The sequence below is a fragment of the Harpia harpyja genome, chromosome 13 (genome assembly GCF_026419915.1).
Source record: "Harpia harpyja isolate bHarHar1 chromosome 13, bHarHar1 primary haplotype, whole genome shotgun sequence".
Classification (NCBI taxonomy): domain Eukaryota; kingdom Metazoa; phylum Chordata; class Aves; order Accipitriformes; family Accipitridae; genus Harpia; species Harpia harpyja.
In genome coordinates, this window is record NC_068952.1 from 31138823 (window position 1) to 31156281 (window position 17459).

A 17459-nucleotide genomic window follows, 5' to 3' on the forward strand; every position below is an offset into this window, starting at 1 on the left:
TCTCTTCATGAAGTAACATTTAGGAAGAAGTATTAGCTTTGTCTCTTTTTTTTCTTGTCCTGCTTGGCCATTGTACATCATGGGTCACATGCCAGCACCATACTCTGAGTAGTTCTGAAGTTAGTGATACTGTTTAAGTTAGTGAGTAATGAGTTGTCACACAAAAAGATTATTGGTGTTAGATTCATAACATGAGCTAGCTAATTTTGAGTTAACCTGCTAGCAAAGGAAACATTTATCAAGAGCATTTCAGTCCAATTTGCAATGTTTATGAAATGATTTAATTGATTTTCTTTATTTTTCTTACAGGAATTGTTTCAATTATGACTCTCACTGTTCTTGCCTATGAACGCTACATTCGAGTAGTCCATGCAAAAGTGATTGACTTCTCTTGGTCTTGGCGGGCTATCACATACATCTGGCTATACTCATTAGCCTGGACTGGAGCACCTCTTTTGGGCTGGAACAGATACACACTGGAAATTCATGGATTAGGTTGCTCAGTGGACTGGAAGTCAAAAGACCCCAATGATACCTCCTTTGTGCTCCTTTTTTTCCTTGGCTGTCTAGTAGCACCTGTTGGGATCATGGCCTATTGCTATGGCCATATTCTATATGCAGTAAGAATGGTAAGTAAGTTCAGGTAAGACTTCTCTCAATGTAATATTTTCAGTGAATAATGTTGCTGCTGTATATTAAACTTGGATCAGAGGCTAAATTTACACTCTTACTTCCTATTCAAGCTTTTGAATGTTTAATGTTCATCCATGTCAGGCACCACTAGAAAGGATGTAGGGTTGGAGGAGAACCAACCTAGAGCTACTAAGGTCTATTTGTTGTATAGTTTTACTGGGAGGCAGGCTAGGGAACTGCTCATGTTCCCTAATCCACATAAGATCCTCCTGTGAAAAAGGGGAAAAAAAGAGAACTCTGCAGCTCTCCTGATTAAAGAACTCTCTCTCTTCCTTGCCACTCTTGAGATGATAACCCTGTAAAACTCTTCCTCCAAGTGGAGATTAAGCCCTCTTAAAACAGTTTTCCATGTTAAGGCAACCCATTTTAATTCAGTCCAGATATTTAGTGTCAGGAAGTGTTAATGTTTCATATTCTGTGGGTGATTAGTCTAGACCCATTCAAATTTGTGGCCAACAGTATTGGCACAACTGATAACTGTTATGGAGAATGCTCATGTACATGTCACATCTTTATCTCATTTTATGACGGACTGTCGTGGTTTAACCCCAGCCAGCAACTAAACACCACGCAGCCGCTCACTCACTCCTCCCCACCCAGTGGGATGGGGGAGAAAATCGGGAAAAGAAGCAAAACCCGTGGGTTGAGATAAGAACGGTTTAATAGAACAGAAAAGAAGAAACTAATAATGATAATGATAACCCTAATAAAATGACAACAGCAATAATGAAAGGATTGGAATGTACAAATGATGCGCAGTGCAATTGCTCACCACCCGCCGACCGACACCCAGCCAGTCCCCGAGCGGCGAATCCCTGCCCCCCACTTCCCCGTTCCTATACTGGATGGGACGTCCCATGGTATGGAATACCCCGTTGGCCAGTTTGGGTCAGGTGCCCTGGCTGTGTCCTGTGCCAACTTCTTGTGCCCCTCCAGCTTTCTCACTGGCTGGGCATGAGAAGCTGAAAAATCCTTGACATTAGTCTAAACACTACTGAGCAACAACTGAAAACATCAGTGTTATCAACATTCTTCGCTCTGAACTCAAAACATAGCACTGTACCAGCTACTAGGAAGACAGTTAACTCTATCCCAGCTGAAACCAGGACACTCACTTAGATAGCACTGGGAACCTGCTGCCTAGTATTCTGCTTTAAACAGAGATTTCATAATTTTAGGGTAATACACTAAGTGGCAGAGCAGTACGGAGAAATCTTTTTATGAAGTTTTCTTCTCTCTAAAGATTGCTGATGACACAAATCTACAGGATTGTTTAACTAGTCAGTTTACATTTAGTGGTTCTTTGTCTGAACTTGCTTATGCCAGTGGATGAGGGCAAGTTAGTTTTCAAAAAACTATAAGCGCAGCATGTTTTGTTCTATCACTGGATTTGTTGCTTTCCAGTAGATTTGCTATTCTATTTTTCCTCAGGTTATGTTTTTACACTTAATATACGCAATAAAAGTCTGGGAAGCATGATGTAAACTTCCAGAAGAACTGTGGATCACAAGATAAGGTGTATAGTGTCTGTGCCTAAAACTAAATTGGTGAATTAGTTATTTATAAATAAACGTAGAACTATTCAGTTTCAAGTAAAATACAGAGCTATTTTACTTTACATTTTATCTTTTTCTTTTATAGCTTCGCTGTGTGGAAGATTTCCAGACTGTGCAAGTGATCAAACTTCTAAAATATGAAAAGAAGGTGGCTAAAATGTGTTTCTTAATGATCTCCACATTCCTTATTTGTTGGATGCCCTATGCAGTGGTCTCCCTGCTGGTAACATATGGCTATAGCAACCTTGTAACTCCAACTGTAGCTATCATCCCATCTTTCTTTGCCAAGTCAAGCACTGCTTATAATCCAGTCATCTATATCTTCATGAGTAGAAAGGTAGGTAAATTAGATTTTCTTACTTGAATAATTAGTAGCCAATACTACAGTTCTGGAGTTTAGATCTGATTTACTTTAATCTGTAAAGCTTAGATTTTTCTTTTTTTTTTTTTAAATTTGAACAGCTAGGATAAATGGTAAAGATCTAGTAGAATTAAAATCCTTGATGGTGCTTAAAGTGCTACCTTATCAAAAATTGGATTTTTAAATGTCTGAATTTACACACGAGCACTCACATGAAAGGGAGGGGAAGGAGTGTCAAAACTTAAGTGTCTGCTTTTGACAGTTTATCCATGAAATGGGTTACAACTAGAAAGCCTCCCCTGAATCACTCCCTTACCACAACAGAACTCCATCAGAGAAAATTCAGAATATCTGATGTCTGTATCTTAGGAAGAAAAAACTTGCCTCTGACTCTTCTGTTATGGCAACACAAGGATTGAACAACTCAGCATAGTATTTCAAACATTAGGCCGGTAACATTTCTCAGAGCTTCATTGTATTCAAAGCCAGAATCTCATGTGGATGACAGTGAAACGTTCTTTGGAGACAAATTATATACTGTTAAGAAGACATACTTATCTATGTGAAACAAGCTTTTTTTTTTGTCTGCTTTTGTAATCTTCATTATGAAAAGTAGTCTGCTGATTTAATGGTGGTAACTAGCTCATTTCAGCGCTTTACAGAGTGGAGAGAAAATGGAAGTATTTGGAGTTATCAGTGGCATGTCAAATACATAGAAACTGGAAAACTATACATTTTTTCTGTAAATCATCAGTATTGTGAAGATAACCACTGAATGCAGTTAAGCAGTGTGGTGAATTTATTTAGACATTAAAATAGCTTCACTATAACCCAGAACACTAGCTGGAAGTGTAACATGCATATTGTAAACTTCCGAAACCAAGATTGTGTACAGTTAAAGATATCTGGAGTTTAATAGAATCACTTGACAGAGTAAAAAAAACCATGAATGATTGCCAGAAGGATTTCCCTGGATTTTCATTACCTTTTAGCTCGTTATAGAGATGCAATTTTCTGTGATTTCCTACACTGGTTTGCAATTGCCATGCAGCAGCCCAGGCCAGCCAGCAGTCTGTAGGGATAAGGCAGACAAGTCAGTGGGTCCAATCAGCCAGGCAGTGCAGCTCAGGCCAGGACCAAGGGCAAGGGTGAAGTTAAATGCTGTTCCTGAACGAAGACAGGAGGCCCCAACGTGGCATCTTGCAGCTCTTCCCTCACAGCTCATTTCACAGCAGGCTGGTCCAAGGTTACACAGCTGCACGATACCAGAGCTGGCCTGGATATGGGCAGCTAACAACAATCGTATTCAAAAATAGTATTTTTCAACAGAGTGGTTTTGTTTGTTTTTAATACAGTGGCTCTGACTGTACCTAGATGTCAGGCAGAGTAGCTTATCTGAAAAAGATTTTGTAGGTTCTGAAACCCAGAAGCAAATCAAACTGGTACCAGGCACAATGCCAGTAAAGTCACAGCAGGGATAAGAACAAATCAGCTGAACACGCTTATTGGAGATTCATTGTGAAGTATTTCTCACTCGCCTCTAATTCCAGATTAAAACAAAAATTATAATATTTTTGCATATCATCTAGGTTATTTTGCTGTCAGGAGGAGTCCTAAATCTAGTTCTTCTATAATATCCTTCCTCTGTCTGTCCTGTTCTAACATGCTTGTGATTTCTCACTTCCATGCTACTCAGAGGTACCACATTCTCTGAAATCTTGAAGGCCTGATCATTCTCTTGCACCAGACTATCTTTCGCTATCATCTTGTAACTTTCTAGGTCCCCTTCCCAACAGGACCTATTGCCTCCCCTGTGTCAGAGTAGGACTGATTTCCTATAACAAAACCTTGTTCCAAACTGGCATGTCATAGAGCTTCTTGTATAATAGCTGGAAAAACAAAGTTTTATTATCCTGCCAGGCAGGATAATACAGAATAATCCTTAACCCGCAGAAAAGGTCGGTTGTTTCCCACTGACCCTGTTTGTTGTTGTGGGGTTTTTTGGTTTTTAAGTCCTCTTCATACATTCGAGGCATGACTTGTTGTGGGTTATTAAAAGAAGAGGAAGCTGCCCACTTATTTTTTGTAAAACCAGATAATTTCCCCAAAGGATCATATTTGAGCTTCAGCTGTGTGCATACATGGAACTACTGAATGACTGTGTCCTTTAACCCCCATACCTGAATGCTTTACTTTGTGAGGGGGAGACCATAATTGGAGCATTTAAAACAGTGCTACTACTGGAATTATCATTCTATATACTGATGTGAGCTTTCACTGAATACCTTGCATTATTTAGTCACAAGGCAGAACAGACTTCCTGTATCATAAGTGGCTTCTAGTTAGCTGATAGACTTCTGTTCCTTCCATATTCAATGGGAATATTTTAGTTCTGTGTTACCAACCATTGAGATTTCATTTTACATCTGTGACATTCAATGCTTTTGTTAAAATTCCAGACCACAGAGTTACTTAAAAAGAAGAAAATATCACTCTGTATCCCATTCCTCCCCTTGTTCCTTCCCTCTGCATTCTCCTGTGAAGTGTTCCTGAGAATATTCTTCCCCTGCTAGATCAAATGTGATTTTTTGAATACGGGAACAATACCTATAGCACACTTTGGAGCCTAGTCCTCTTGTTCTTTGCAGATTGTCGACTGCAAATCTTGCTGCTGGCAAAATACTAAATTGCATTTCAGTGACCTCTACTGGCTAGGTGATCCTATTCAGCTCTTTGGTGTAGAGAAAAAAGTCCCCACTAAAAAGCCACCATGTTTGTTGCTGCACTGAAACTAACCTGGAACAAGGTTGAGATATGCAGAAATCTGTTATTTTGGGTCATTTACTGTACTGCTGTCTTCACTGGATCGTACATGATAGTGAACGCTTAAGAAATTTTAACTTCATTCTATTTATTCTCTCTTGCAGTTTCGACGATGCCTTTTGCAACTCCTGTGCTTTCGCCTGATGAAATTCCAGAGGACCGTGAAAGAGACACCAGCAACAGGGAATGACAAACCAATACGACCAATAGTTGTGTCTCAGAAAGCAGGGGACAGGCCAAAGAAGAAAGTGACTTTCAGCTCTTCCTCTATCATTTTTATTATCACCAGTGATGACACTCAGCAAAAAGATGAGAACAGTAAACACAATGGGACAAAAGTAAATGTCATCCAAGTAAAGCCAATATAGGGATGAGCTAGAGAGATGTGAGAACGTGATGGACCTCAGCCAGTAGATTGTTTAGGTTGGAGACCGGTTTCAATGGCACTGTACATGGGCTGCCAAAGGAAACCACATTCTTAAGCTGTGAAATACTGAAGGGATTCTGCATCTGAAGCTCTGCAGGCAGTTCAGTTTTGGTCACAGTACTGAAATCTCTGCATCTGTGCCAAAATTGCTGGTGGATGTCTTTACTCTGAATTTTCTTAAAGCATGTTGTAGGATTGCCATTTAGGAGAACTTGGTCAGGCTGGAGGAATGCATTGACAGAAATGTTACAAAGTTCAGCAAGGGCAAGTGCAAAGTCCTGTGCTTGGGGAGGAAAACAATGCTGCAGCACAGCAGGCCGGGCCCTGGCTGCCTGAGATGCAGCTGTGTGGAAAAGGATGTGCAGCCCTGTTGTTCAGTGAGCAGGGCATGAGCCTGCAGCGTGCCCTGGCAGCAAGGAAGGGCACCAGCATCCCAGGCTCTACTGACAGGATCAGAGCCAGTAGTCTGAAGTGATTATGCCCTCGACTCATCCCTCATTAGACCACATCTAGATACTGCATCCAGTTTTGGGGACCCCAATACAAGAGGGCATCTGTAAACTGGGGTGAGTTCAGTGGAGTCCCCCAAGATTGTCAGGGGTGGTAGTACTTGGCCTGTGAGGAGAGGCTGGGGGAGCTGCACTTGACCAGCCTAGAGGTGAAGCATCTTCAGGGGAACCTAATAGCAGCCTTCCAGTAGAGATGGGGAGGTTTTCAACAAGATGGAGCCAGGTTCTTCAGGGTGATTCATAATGGAAAGATCACAGACAACGAGCATGATCTGAAATGAGAGATTTGGATGGGATATAAGGAAAAGCTTTTGCACCCCAAGGGCAGCCAAGCAGTGCAACAAGTCAGACTAGAGATTTCCTGAGGTTCCTTCCAGCTTCAGTTATTCTGTGATCCCTGAACTGCCAGCATTCCCAGCGTGCAGAGTAATCAGGGAAGAAGGAGGAATGTTTGAAGTTGGCTGCAGTTTAGTTGGTCTGAATTGGTGCTTTGCAGGGTGGCAGGTGGGAAAAGTGATGTTGACAATGACTGGGGTTACGATTAAACCAGAAGCCCCCATAAAGCTGTCCCTGTGTACTCAGCAAGCCATTCTCTTGGTGCTACCTGGTGGGACCCCTGAGCTACATAGTGAAGAATATCATGCAAATCAAAGCACCAATGAAAAAAGGTCAGTGAAAAGGGAGAATTGGAATTTTTTTTTTTTGTTAGGATATGTGCTTTATGCATCTTTATCTTGCATCCATTTATTCTGTACATGGACCAGGAACATCATCCCTATTAATCCTGAGCCTGCTCTGGCACTCTGGTGAAAGTAGTAGTTAGAAAAGAGCAGGGTAATTTTTGCATGAGTTGCAGTGTGAGTAATGATTGTCTGTCTTGGAGCTCAGTAAACAGAACAGATAGAGATTTTTATTTTTTTTTCCCTTCATCTTTGTAAGTTTTGCTGGTACAAAGTGGTGACAGGATTCTGCCCCAGACATGGCTTCCTGTCAGCATTGGGTGAGCAAGTTAGAGAACTAATTTTGAATTATGGCAGCTGGTTCTCTACCACATCTGTTGCACCAGTATAATTTCTCTGCCTCAGTCTGCTAAATGAGCAGTGTGGATCTGCAACATGCAGCTTTTCCATCTCTGAGAAAGTTGTAAAAAAAGCAATTAGGAAACTACTTGTTTCCTCTGGGGACAAATCTGCTGAGAGGTATGAAGGAAACATGCTGAATAACTGTTGGCACTGTAGCCATTGGTCCTGCAGTCAAGAATAAAACTTCAGAAATAAATAGAAAAAATCAGGGTCTAAGTGTAGAAGCTTTCAGCTAATTCCTGGGAGTAGGGAGTGACCAACTCGGAACAAGTGACTGACTTTGTGCTTGTGCCCATGCTTTTGAAGAGGCAAATTCCTTACATGTGCACACCTCTAGAGCTTTAGCACTGGTAAACTGGCTCTGTGTCATGTTTAAAAGTGCATCCGGAGTCCATTCTGGTTTCTAGATTAAATCATATAATCTGAGAGAAAACAGATGATAAATACTTGTCTTTGTTTCTTTCATATTTGTTATTTTTTGTTTTGCTACAAAAGCATAGATAACTTGTCTTACCATGTCAAAGATCTGCCCTTACTAAAGCGTGTTCATTGCAATGTCAAGAACTACGTTTTCAGCCAGTGATCACTACACCTATGCACATTTATATTTACAAAGGGAGAAAGATGTATATTAGCATTCCATGTAATGATTCCATCCTTTTAACAAAATGTTTGGCATTTTAGTGTTTTCTGTATGTTGAGCCTTCAGTGAGTGATTAAATGAACTTTATTTATATCAATGTGCTCTTGGTGAAATATTTTTTTTCCCCACTGAGAGGGAGATGGTTTGGTATCATCACTTGTTGGATACAGCTTGAAGGGTAGCATTAGGCCCTGAGAAAACAATAGCATTTCAGGATTCCAATTGACCTTTGTAAATAACAAGTATAGGCTCTGTAAAGAGAAACTGTCTACTGTTCAGATTTATGAAGGTAAAATTTGAATAATTACCAGTAACAGTATATAATTTTTTAATAACTGATGTGCAACTTATTTACCACTACAATACATAGCACACGAACAATTATGTAACAATATATGAAAACTAAACACTGAAAATGGCTGTAAATTTATCTTGGATACATTGTGTAAATTGGTGGCCTAAAATGATAAATTTTGTGAACTGCTTGAGGTAACTTGTTCTTATCGTCTGTAAAGTGTCACTAGCTTTGTAAGTGTGGCTGTGTGAAGTTAGCGTGCTGCAGTCCTATTTGCTCATCTTTTAAGCTTAACTGTTTTCTGTGGGTAACTGCAGCACTGATGCAAAATTCACACCCTGCTACAGAATTTAAGTATTGTAACAGTCAGTCTTTGAGTATCACTAGGTTATTTACAGATTTGTTTGGTTTGGGGTTTGTTTTGGTTTGGTTTTGGTTTTGGGGGTTTTTTTTAAGATTTCAAGTCTGTCTTTGGTCTATTCTGGGGATGTTGCAACTGGCTAGTTTATTACAGCAGACATGCGGAGACTTATGCGGGACCTTTCTCTCCCATTGCAGGGAATGGAAGAGGAAGATGGTTAGCATTACCATTTGGACCATTAGCTGTTCGTAAAGTAACAGAAATGCAGCCTAAGAAAGAGGAGGAGAAAGTGTGAAGGGCAAAACGATAAGAGATGAGAAGGGTACATTATTCATTAATATTTTAAATAAAGTAGTTGGTAAGAACTTTCATGATCCTGTCATGCAAAGGGAAGTGGCAAGTGTGGTGAGTACTGTGATAGCCTCAGAGCCAATTCATTTCTCTTAGTGATGTTTCATTGATTTCATGCATTACTGGAAAAATGCATATGACAATTTAGCTAGAATGTAATTTGTAACATGCAAATGCAGGAGCCTTGGTTAAATTGCCTCCCAGCAGCTGGTATGTTGGGACTCTGTTGGGAGGCATTTCGGCATCCCCTTCATGCTGGGGAAAGGATCCCCCCTCACCCTGTGTTTTGAGGCAGTCATGAATCCTGAAGCTGTGTCCACTGACCTGCCAGTGCAGGGGCTTCTGCTGCTGCCCTGAATCCCATGGAGGCAAGAAACTGCAGGATGTGTGGTGCAGATCTGCTCCACAGCCTTGTGACCTTCCTCCTTTTTCAGCTCCCAAAAGAAGGTAGATTTATGATGAATGTATCTGACTTCATGCAGAAGAGTCAGGTCTTATACTGCTAAGACATTATCTTTTGTCACAATGATTACATCAGTCAGGAGATCAGTATTCACAGGCATTATCCTTTGTGCTGCTGTCCTTTGCCTAACAGCAGTATCCTGCTGCTGTTTCCTGCTAGAATACTGCAACAGCTAATTGAAATGGATATTCAAGCACTATATTGTGCTAAACCATCCAGAAAGAACAGCCTTTAAGAATACATTTATCCTTGGTTTATCTAAACAACCTTCAGCTCAAGAATGGAACTTGACTGTATAATGTTCAGAGATAAGAGATGAGAAAAATCTGACTATGATGGTGGAATATTTCACAAACTCGTATTTGACCTACATATAAACATCTCTGTTTGAAAGTGTCTGTTGTCAGGTATTTCTTTTGTCAGTCTATTTCACCACAGTTAAGGATCCTTTTTTTTTTTTTTTTGTCTCTCATAAAGGAAAAGAGAAGGAGAGGGGTGAAGCTGGAACAGTCCCAGCATGTGTGGATGCCTGTTCTTGCTGCTGTTAAAGGTTGGCAGTAGGTGCCCCTTTTGAGTTGGACTGGTACTTGCACATGCCCCAGTCCTTCCCTTGGTAGCAGCAAAAGCAGGAGGGAGAAATGCACAGCTGATCTCCCTTTCTTCTGCCACGGGCAAGCGCTGCAGCCTTTTAGTCCCACTTGTCTGATGCCCAAGGCTACTTTGCCTGCTGCTCTGACCTGCCTCTGCATTTCATTTATCCAGCTCAAGCTGAACATTATGAATACCTTTCTCACTCTCTCTCTCTTTACCAAATTAGTATTGAAAAATTACTTATAACGCATTAAAGCTGAAGAAGAAATTAAATTGATTTTCAGTACAAATTAGAATGCAGGGTATTAGCAACAGACTTGGCATTAAACGCTGCCTGGACCTGGCTCTTCTGCCTCGCGTTTTGTTGCATTTTCAACAGTGTTCGCGCTCCCTCTTGTGGCTTGCTCAGCCCGGTGCCTGCTGACAGCAGAATGAGTCTGGCCTCCTAAAAACCTGTTTTCATTACACGTTTCCCCTGCATATGGGAAGATTCACTGTTTCATGTCTTATATTTCGTTTATATTGCATATAATCCTGTCTTTGAAAAATTACAGGAAATTGATATCTGGAAATAACAGGAAATCTGGCCTGTCACAGTGATGATTTGAGGAGCCTATGTCTTTACACATTCTGGAGAATGCAGCCAGATAGAAGGCTGGTTATACACATTGTGAAGGGATGGTGCTGGAGCAGCATATTAAAGTGCTTCTAAATCCATTTTTTGCCTTCTCAAAGTGAAGGTTAAATTCCATCTGTTACTTCTCAAAGCAGCCTGAGGTCTGCTCTGAGGGAGGATAAAGTGTATGCATACTGGTTAGCCATGCTAGTTTTCACCAGTGTATCTTTACAGATAGATGATTGAGACTGAGGCCAGGATATAGTGTAGAATTATTAAACCCTACTTAATAAGCCTGCTGCCATCCTTTTCTTTATATTAACCAAATTCCTATTACATTAGTGAGCTTCCAGGTATAGCTAAACTGGGATTGTGTTTCTATGATGAATGTCTCTATGATCTGAGACAGCAATGAGAAAATACTCTTCATCTTCATGTATCCCATTGTCTTCATGGTTTACCTAACTGACCTGCATCAACATGCCCTCAATATACTGTGCCTTTCATTTGGTTTGCTGTACTGGTGTGAGTGTGTATTGAGTACATGGGATGGGCCATGGCTGATATCTTGAACAGTGTCTGTGCAAATTCTATCTGTAATTACTCTTTTCTAAGGCATGCTGAAGTCTTCAGAGAGGCACTTACACAATTTGGCAGTATTTTCTTTCCTTATGCCAAATATGCATTTATTTTAGCACCCTTTCAGTGACATGTCTGCCAGTTGGGTCTGAGGAGAACTTAAAGTATGCTTGATGGGGTGTTGAACATGAATTCTCCTTATTGTCCTAGAGGTAAAATGTAGAAGACGATTTTCGTCCATTTCTGAACCCTTTTTCGGCACTGAGCTTGAAAGATCTTTTGGGTAGATAGTGTTAGTACACCATCTACATACATCAAATACCAGTCTATGTCTCCATTTCACATGGTGGCTTCTATTAATCATGAATTGTGGCTTTGTAGAGGTAGTAAAATAAGCATTTTCTTTGAACCTATCAGAAAACAATGAAACTTTACAAATCATAGAACTATGTGTGCTTTTCAGTTTTGCAGTTGCCTGGAAGCTTCTAAATGAGGGGATAGGAGAGGGAAAAGAAAGGTGTAGGTGTAGGAAAACTTTCTTTTCTTTTCAAAAATACTAGAACAGTACCTGATGTTTCTTCTAGGGTGAGGAGATGATGGTAGCCATACGACTAGTGCACACTTAGGATGTTTAGGAGCATATAACAGTGTCTAGAGATGCTTGGTAAATAAATAGTTCAAGTAACATAGCTATTTATGGCTACACAAAATAGTCCAACTCATAAATATTAGATGTATTTAAAATTTTAAGTAAAAGCTTAGATATAGCTGGCTGTCTTCTGCCCTGAAGCTACTACTATTAAAGTTAATAGCGTGTCTGGTTTCCAGAGGACTGCTATGAAATGTACTGACAGTGGGGAGCATTTGCTTTGGTAACTGTATTGAAATAGTTTATTGGTACATATTTCTGCAATAATGTGTGATAGAATAGTAATCATATTTACTTTAAGTTTTCTCTAACTACATTTTATGCATCCAGATCAGGGTATTGTTGTAAAAGACACTCAGCTTTTGAAAGAAATTTGGGAGATCATACGCTGCCAATTTCGAAGGCAAAATGAGAAATCGGTGATTAGAAATGGACATGTTGTTGCCTGAAGCAGATAGAATATTTCCCAGGAACAGTATGTCCCAAGCCTTACCTTTTGAATGTCATCTCCTAATAACTGGTCCTTGAAACACTACAAAGAGGCATATAAATGATCATGTCTTTCTCAGAAAGATAATGAACAACAACAGACATTGTCTAAAATGTCAAATATAGGAAAATTTGGTAACTATGTCTTCCTTCGTTATCTAGGCATTTATTCTTTGAAATTGAATTTTTAGACTAACAAAGCATTGCTTTTTCTGAGTGAAGATCCTTCCATGTTCCTATTTTTTCTGTTTTTCAAACAGTTATAATGTTCTTTCATCAAGGTTGTGTGCTTTTCTAACAGAAAGGCTCAAATGTGTGGGTTCTGGTGAGTAAAGAGGGAAGCACAACATACTTGAGATCTCTACCTTATTGCAAGGAGGTTTGTAAAGACATCTTCAACTTGGCAGCGGGGAAGGGGACTGGATTGGTATCTACAGACATTTTAAAGAGAATGTTGTAAAATGAGACAGCATTGGCATGTATTTTAAGTCTAATATATCCATACATTTATTTTGCACATAATACATGGTTATACCTGAACATAAGGGATTCATTGGTCCTAAGAATATGTCAACTTTCATTGGCAACAGCTTGAGATGTGCATCAATTACATAGCAAGATAATTTTTTATCCAAGTAAGGTGTCACCCTGCAGAGGGAGCCGTTGGCTTATCAAGCCAACCATGACTATTGTATTTTTATTGCTGGGGTTTTACGGGGGTTATTTTTTTGTTCTTTGTTTGTTGTGTGGTTGGGTTTTGGGTGGTTTGGTTGTTGGTTGTTTTGTTTGTTATGTTTTTTTAAGTGATCTTGCATGAATGCTTACGGATTGAGTCTTCTTCAGGCTTTGCTACATTTTGCAGAAGCTCATCTCTTAAACTGTCCTTCCTAGAGGTGACAATTACATGCTTAGTGCTTTCTCTACAAATGAAACAAGATAGGAAAAGAGGTCCATCGTGTTCCAGAGTACCAAGGACAATGCTAAATTTGTATAAAATGCAGCAGATCTCACAAGGGTACAAACTGTCCAAGCATCATACCTGGGTATAGAGTGCTCTGTGCAGATGGGAGCAGCATTCTGCTGTGACTGAGGAAAGGAGAGTTGAGTTACTTTCATGGGAAAGAAGACTTATAACCAGGGACAGTCTAATGTAACATGCACAGAGAAGAGACGGTCTTTATTTAACAGAATTTTATTTGTTGCTGTTTCTAGTTTTAATTATACTGTACCTCACCATTGCTAGACTTCGCCAAAACTGGAAAGCTGCTCTCCTGGTTGTTCTTTGCCAGCCTATTGAAGTGACTGTGTCTGGCATTGCCTCAGATGTTGGCAGTAGACACATGCTGAATTGTGATTATGTCAGACTTACAATTCCTCATGGGAAGCTAAAACTATTCCATTTGTATTATATGTGGACTCAACTGAAAGACACAGACCTATTCTAAGAGATTTTTAATTGCAAATACAGCTTCAAGAGATCTTTTGTGCTACAGCATTATACTACTTGGAAGTGAACATTCTTCCTCTTACTGGCAGATATTCCCTGTTCAGTTAAGGTAGTTATTTTGCTTTCTTAATAAGTAAATGTGCCACCAAATTAGGAACTCCACTCATTTCAGAACAGTACAAGTCTGAAGAACATAAGTATTTTTCACCAAACCACGTCAGTCCATTTCCTAGTGTTTGTGACGCTTTTCCCTTGATTTTGGAGCCATTTAGCATCCGTGATCAAGGATATATGTGATCTGCAGGACTTCCTGTGTCATGATAGAGGCTCCCAGTGTCTGTCTTGGTGTCAATGTGAATCCAAGGAGAGCTGCTGTTCTTTCACAGGTCCAAACATTAGTTGCTTTAGTCAACTGTAAATTTGTGTTGCCTAGAAATAGTTTTCCTGTATTTTCTGACTTATTCTTGTTCTTTCCCAGTCTGCCTAAAGTTGTCTTTATATCCTTTCTGAAATAGGTCTCCTCTGGCTCTTCTACACCCCAGTTTAGATAATATTGGAGCGTTATCTCCTCATTGCATTTTTCCCTTCTAAAGGAGAGAGGAGCATGTTTTAATTTTAAAACCTGCTAGTTTTTCCTTACGGGTTGTATTATCAGTCCAAAGTTCTCAAATGTGGCTAAATTTTCGTCAAGTCATAATGAGACTTACTAATACCTTTCCCAAATCTAACTTGCTTAAAATTAAGGACAAGGATTGTGAATATTTTCTCAAGCTGAAGAATATACATCAAAGGTCTGAAAAATATGCTGAGAGAGGGGAAAATACTGGTGGGATGGGGAGGCCAGGAAGTGATATCACTGCTGCAAACTGTTTTCCCTATTCCCTTCCCACCTGGTAGAAGCACATGCTTCTCCTGCTTCCCCTTCTCCACTGGGTCACTTTCTGTCCCATTTAAAATTAATAACTCATAAAGGCAGGTAAACTTTTTACAACATCCCTAATGGATTCAATGCAGTACATGCTTCTTGGACTGTACTTCAATTTGCTATGTAAACATGGAAATCTTTCACAACAATTTCATATTCCTGTAAAACTCTATGCTAGTACTTTAGTTAGGTTTTGGCTTTATTTTTTCCCTATTCCATGTATGTCTTTGTAGCTCAGTTATCTCATTGCTACTGTAAATGGCCTTGGAAAAGATATGGCCATGTGAGCAAAAGTCTTTTGTCTTGGGGGCTTCAATATAGGTCCATAATGCTCCTTTCCACTGCATGTCTGGAAGTCCTGAAAATAACAGCAATATTTTTCTGACAGATCTGCTAGATAGATAGAAACTGTTTGTTGCACTCCCTGATTTGAGTGATGTTACGTTGTTTTTCAGGCAAACCTGTGTGGTACAGACAATGATTTTACTCAATCTGTTGTTGCCCAGGAGGCTGGCAGCAAAAACCTGCAATGCTCTGGTGACGGTTAGTTCCCACCTGAAGACTCAGGTAATGATCTTCTACACAGGATTCTTGTAAATTAACAATATTATTAAACAGAAGTATTGGCTCGCTTTGTCTCTACAATGTCATTCTTAAAACAAACAAACAAACAACAACCCACAAAAATCCCAAACAAACAAAAAAAGCCACCAAAACCCTAATCCTCTCTAAAATTACATCCACCATAATATCAGCACAATGCGTTGCTGATTCCTCAGTTGCAAATGTGATCTCTGTGGTACAGCACAACCAAAGACTAGAGAGCCAGGGTCTGTAGTGGTTGTTAACAGGTTTCAGAGCTTTCTCTGAAGTAGCTGAAAAGAAAAGCTTGTGACTTTGCCAAGTAAACCAGTCACCCTTTCTACAGGATAGGCCCTGGCCATCACAGCTGGGATTTAAAGGCACATTCTGCAACACACTACAGAAAGATATTTTAGTATTATGCATGTAGCATGACTGTCCAAAATGCAGTGACCACGCACTGAGTTCAGGTTTTGCACTGATCTCTGTAGACTCTTCTCTGTTCTGTTCCAGAAAAATGGGTAGATAGAGGTGGTATAGATGCAGATAACATTCATGCTACATTTTCCTCCATATTTATCTTCTCATTGTACCAGAAGTACTGCAGGATAAAATGATGAACTGCTTCTGGTTCATCTCTACTCTTTTCTGCCTTGTTATTTGGGTTAGTGTGTGTGTGTGTCTGTGTGTAGATATATATAAAAAAATACATTTGTGCTGAGATTACCAAGTACCTATTTCATAGCTGCCCTTAGTCAATCACCTGCGAGACACAATTCAGGTTGCTGAATGAATGTTCACCCTCTTCTCTTAGAAAGTTAAAGTCATGATTTGAACATTTCACTAAAATGTGGAGAGAGTGAAACGAGGTAAAAACCATGGAAACGACTGAAAGGAGCCAGCCTGCTGGTTAGGTAATGGCCAACCAAACCAGTGTTCCACAATCACTGCAGAATAGCATGGGGAAGATGGAGCAGACGTGAGATAGACTTAGGGTCTTTGGCAAAGGAGAGTTGGGCTAGACATAGCCACTTTGGTGCAGGTTGCAAGGAAAAGAGTCACTAAGACCTGGGCTTGTGGGGCTGAGGAGCCAAGGGGACAGCTTTTTCTTTGTGAGTAGTCAGTGAACAAGGAGTCAGTGCAGCTGGGTCCTGAAACACTGGCCAGGGAGTTTGAAAACCAGTATCTCACTGACCCCTAGGGATGGACTGTCTGGAGTAAGTATCATCAGTTATAAGCTGGAAGAAGCATGTCTTTGTGCTGTTATATGAAGCTGCTCACAGAAAGCGAGAGCAGAGATGGAATCATTAACTCTTCCTACCCTTCAGTATCCCTGAAGTGTTTGAACACTGGTATGCAGGAGCTCCATGGTTGCAAGTCTGGATTATTTTGTGGACAGCAATGTCCATGGGATTACACGTGAGTTTGTAGAGGGCTTTTGGATCTTACAACCTTTTGAAGTGTAAGAGTGAAAATAGACCCATCTATCCTCAGTTCCTTCACCAAAATCAAGAGCCTTAGCTATGGGATTATGTAAAAATGGAGAACAAGAATAGCTTGGGGGCCTATCTCAACACCATGCCTCAAAGACATTGTTGCTATGAAGAGCATAACAGCATTTTTATATTTCCAGGTGACTGGGTGCTCAGATCTTATACCTCATGGCAGAGAACTTACTGCCTGGGGAGTGCTGAAAAAGATGAGGTGCAGAAGACCCTTGCCAAAATGGGTATTCATTCCTCCAGCCTCACATGTGTAATGCTGAGTGAAGAGTTGCACATTTCTGAAAGAGGAATGCTTCTTAAAACAGCAACATGCCTTGGCCATCCGTAAGTGGATAGCTATGTGTGTGCATGGACCTACCCTAACTTAAAGAGGATGCTTCATGGTTTTTGGAGTCTAGAGAGTTATTCAGCTTATCTTGAAGTAGATACATGCATTTGATTAAATGCCAGGTTCTGTGGATTCCACTGCCTGTATCGACTGAAAACTGTATTGACATTGATGCCTGCTCACC

At 40.2% G+C, this 17459-nt stretch overlaps 1 protein-coding gene across 1 annotated transcript in view; it reads left to right on the plus strand.

The window, feature by feature from the left end:
* The window catches only part of OPN3 (opsin 3), a 26556-nt gene extending 17744 nt beyond the window's left edge, over positions 1–8812 (plus strand). The window contains exons 2-4 of the mRNA XM_052806482.1: positions 310–629; positions 2335–2586; positions 5538–8812. Of these exons, the coding sequence (XP_052662442.1) occupies positions 310–629; positions 2335–2586; positions 5538–5801 (836 nt within the window). The 3' untranslated portion in view covers positions 5802–8812. The remainder of the gene's footprint in view (positions 1–309; positions 630–2334; positions 2587–5537) is intronic.
* Positions 8813–17459: the final 8647 nt, after the last annotated feature.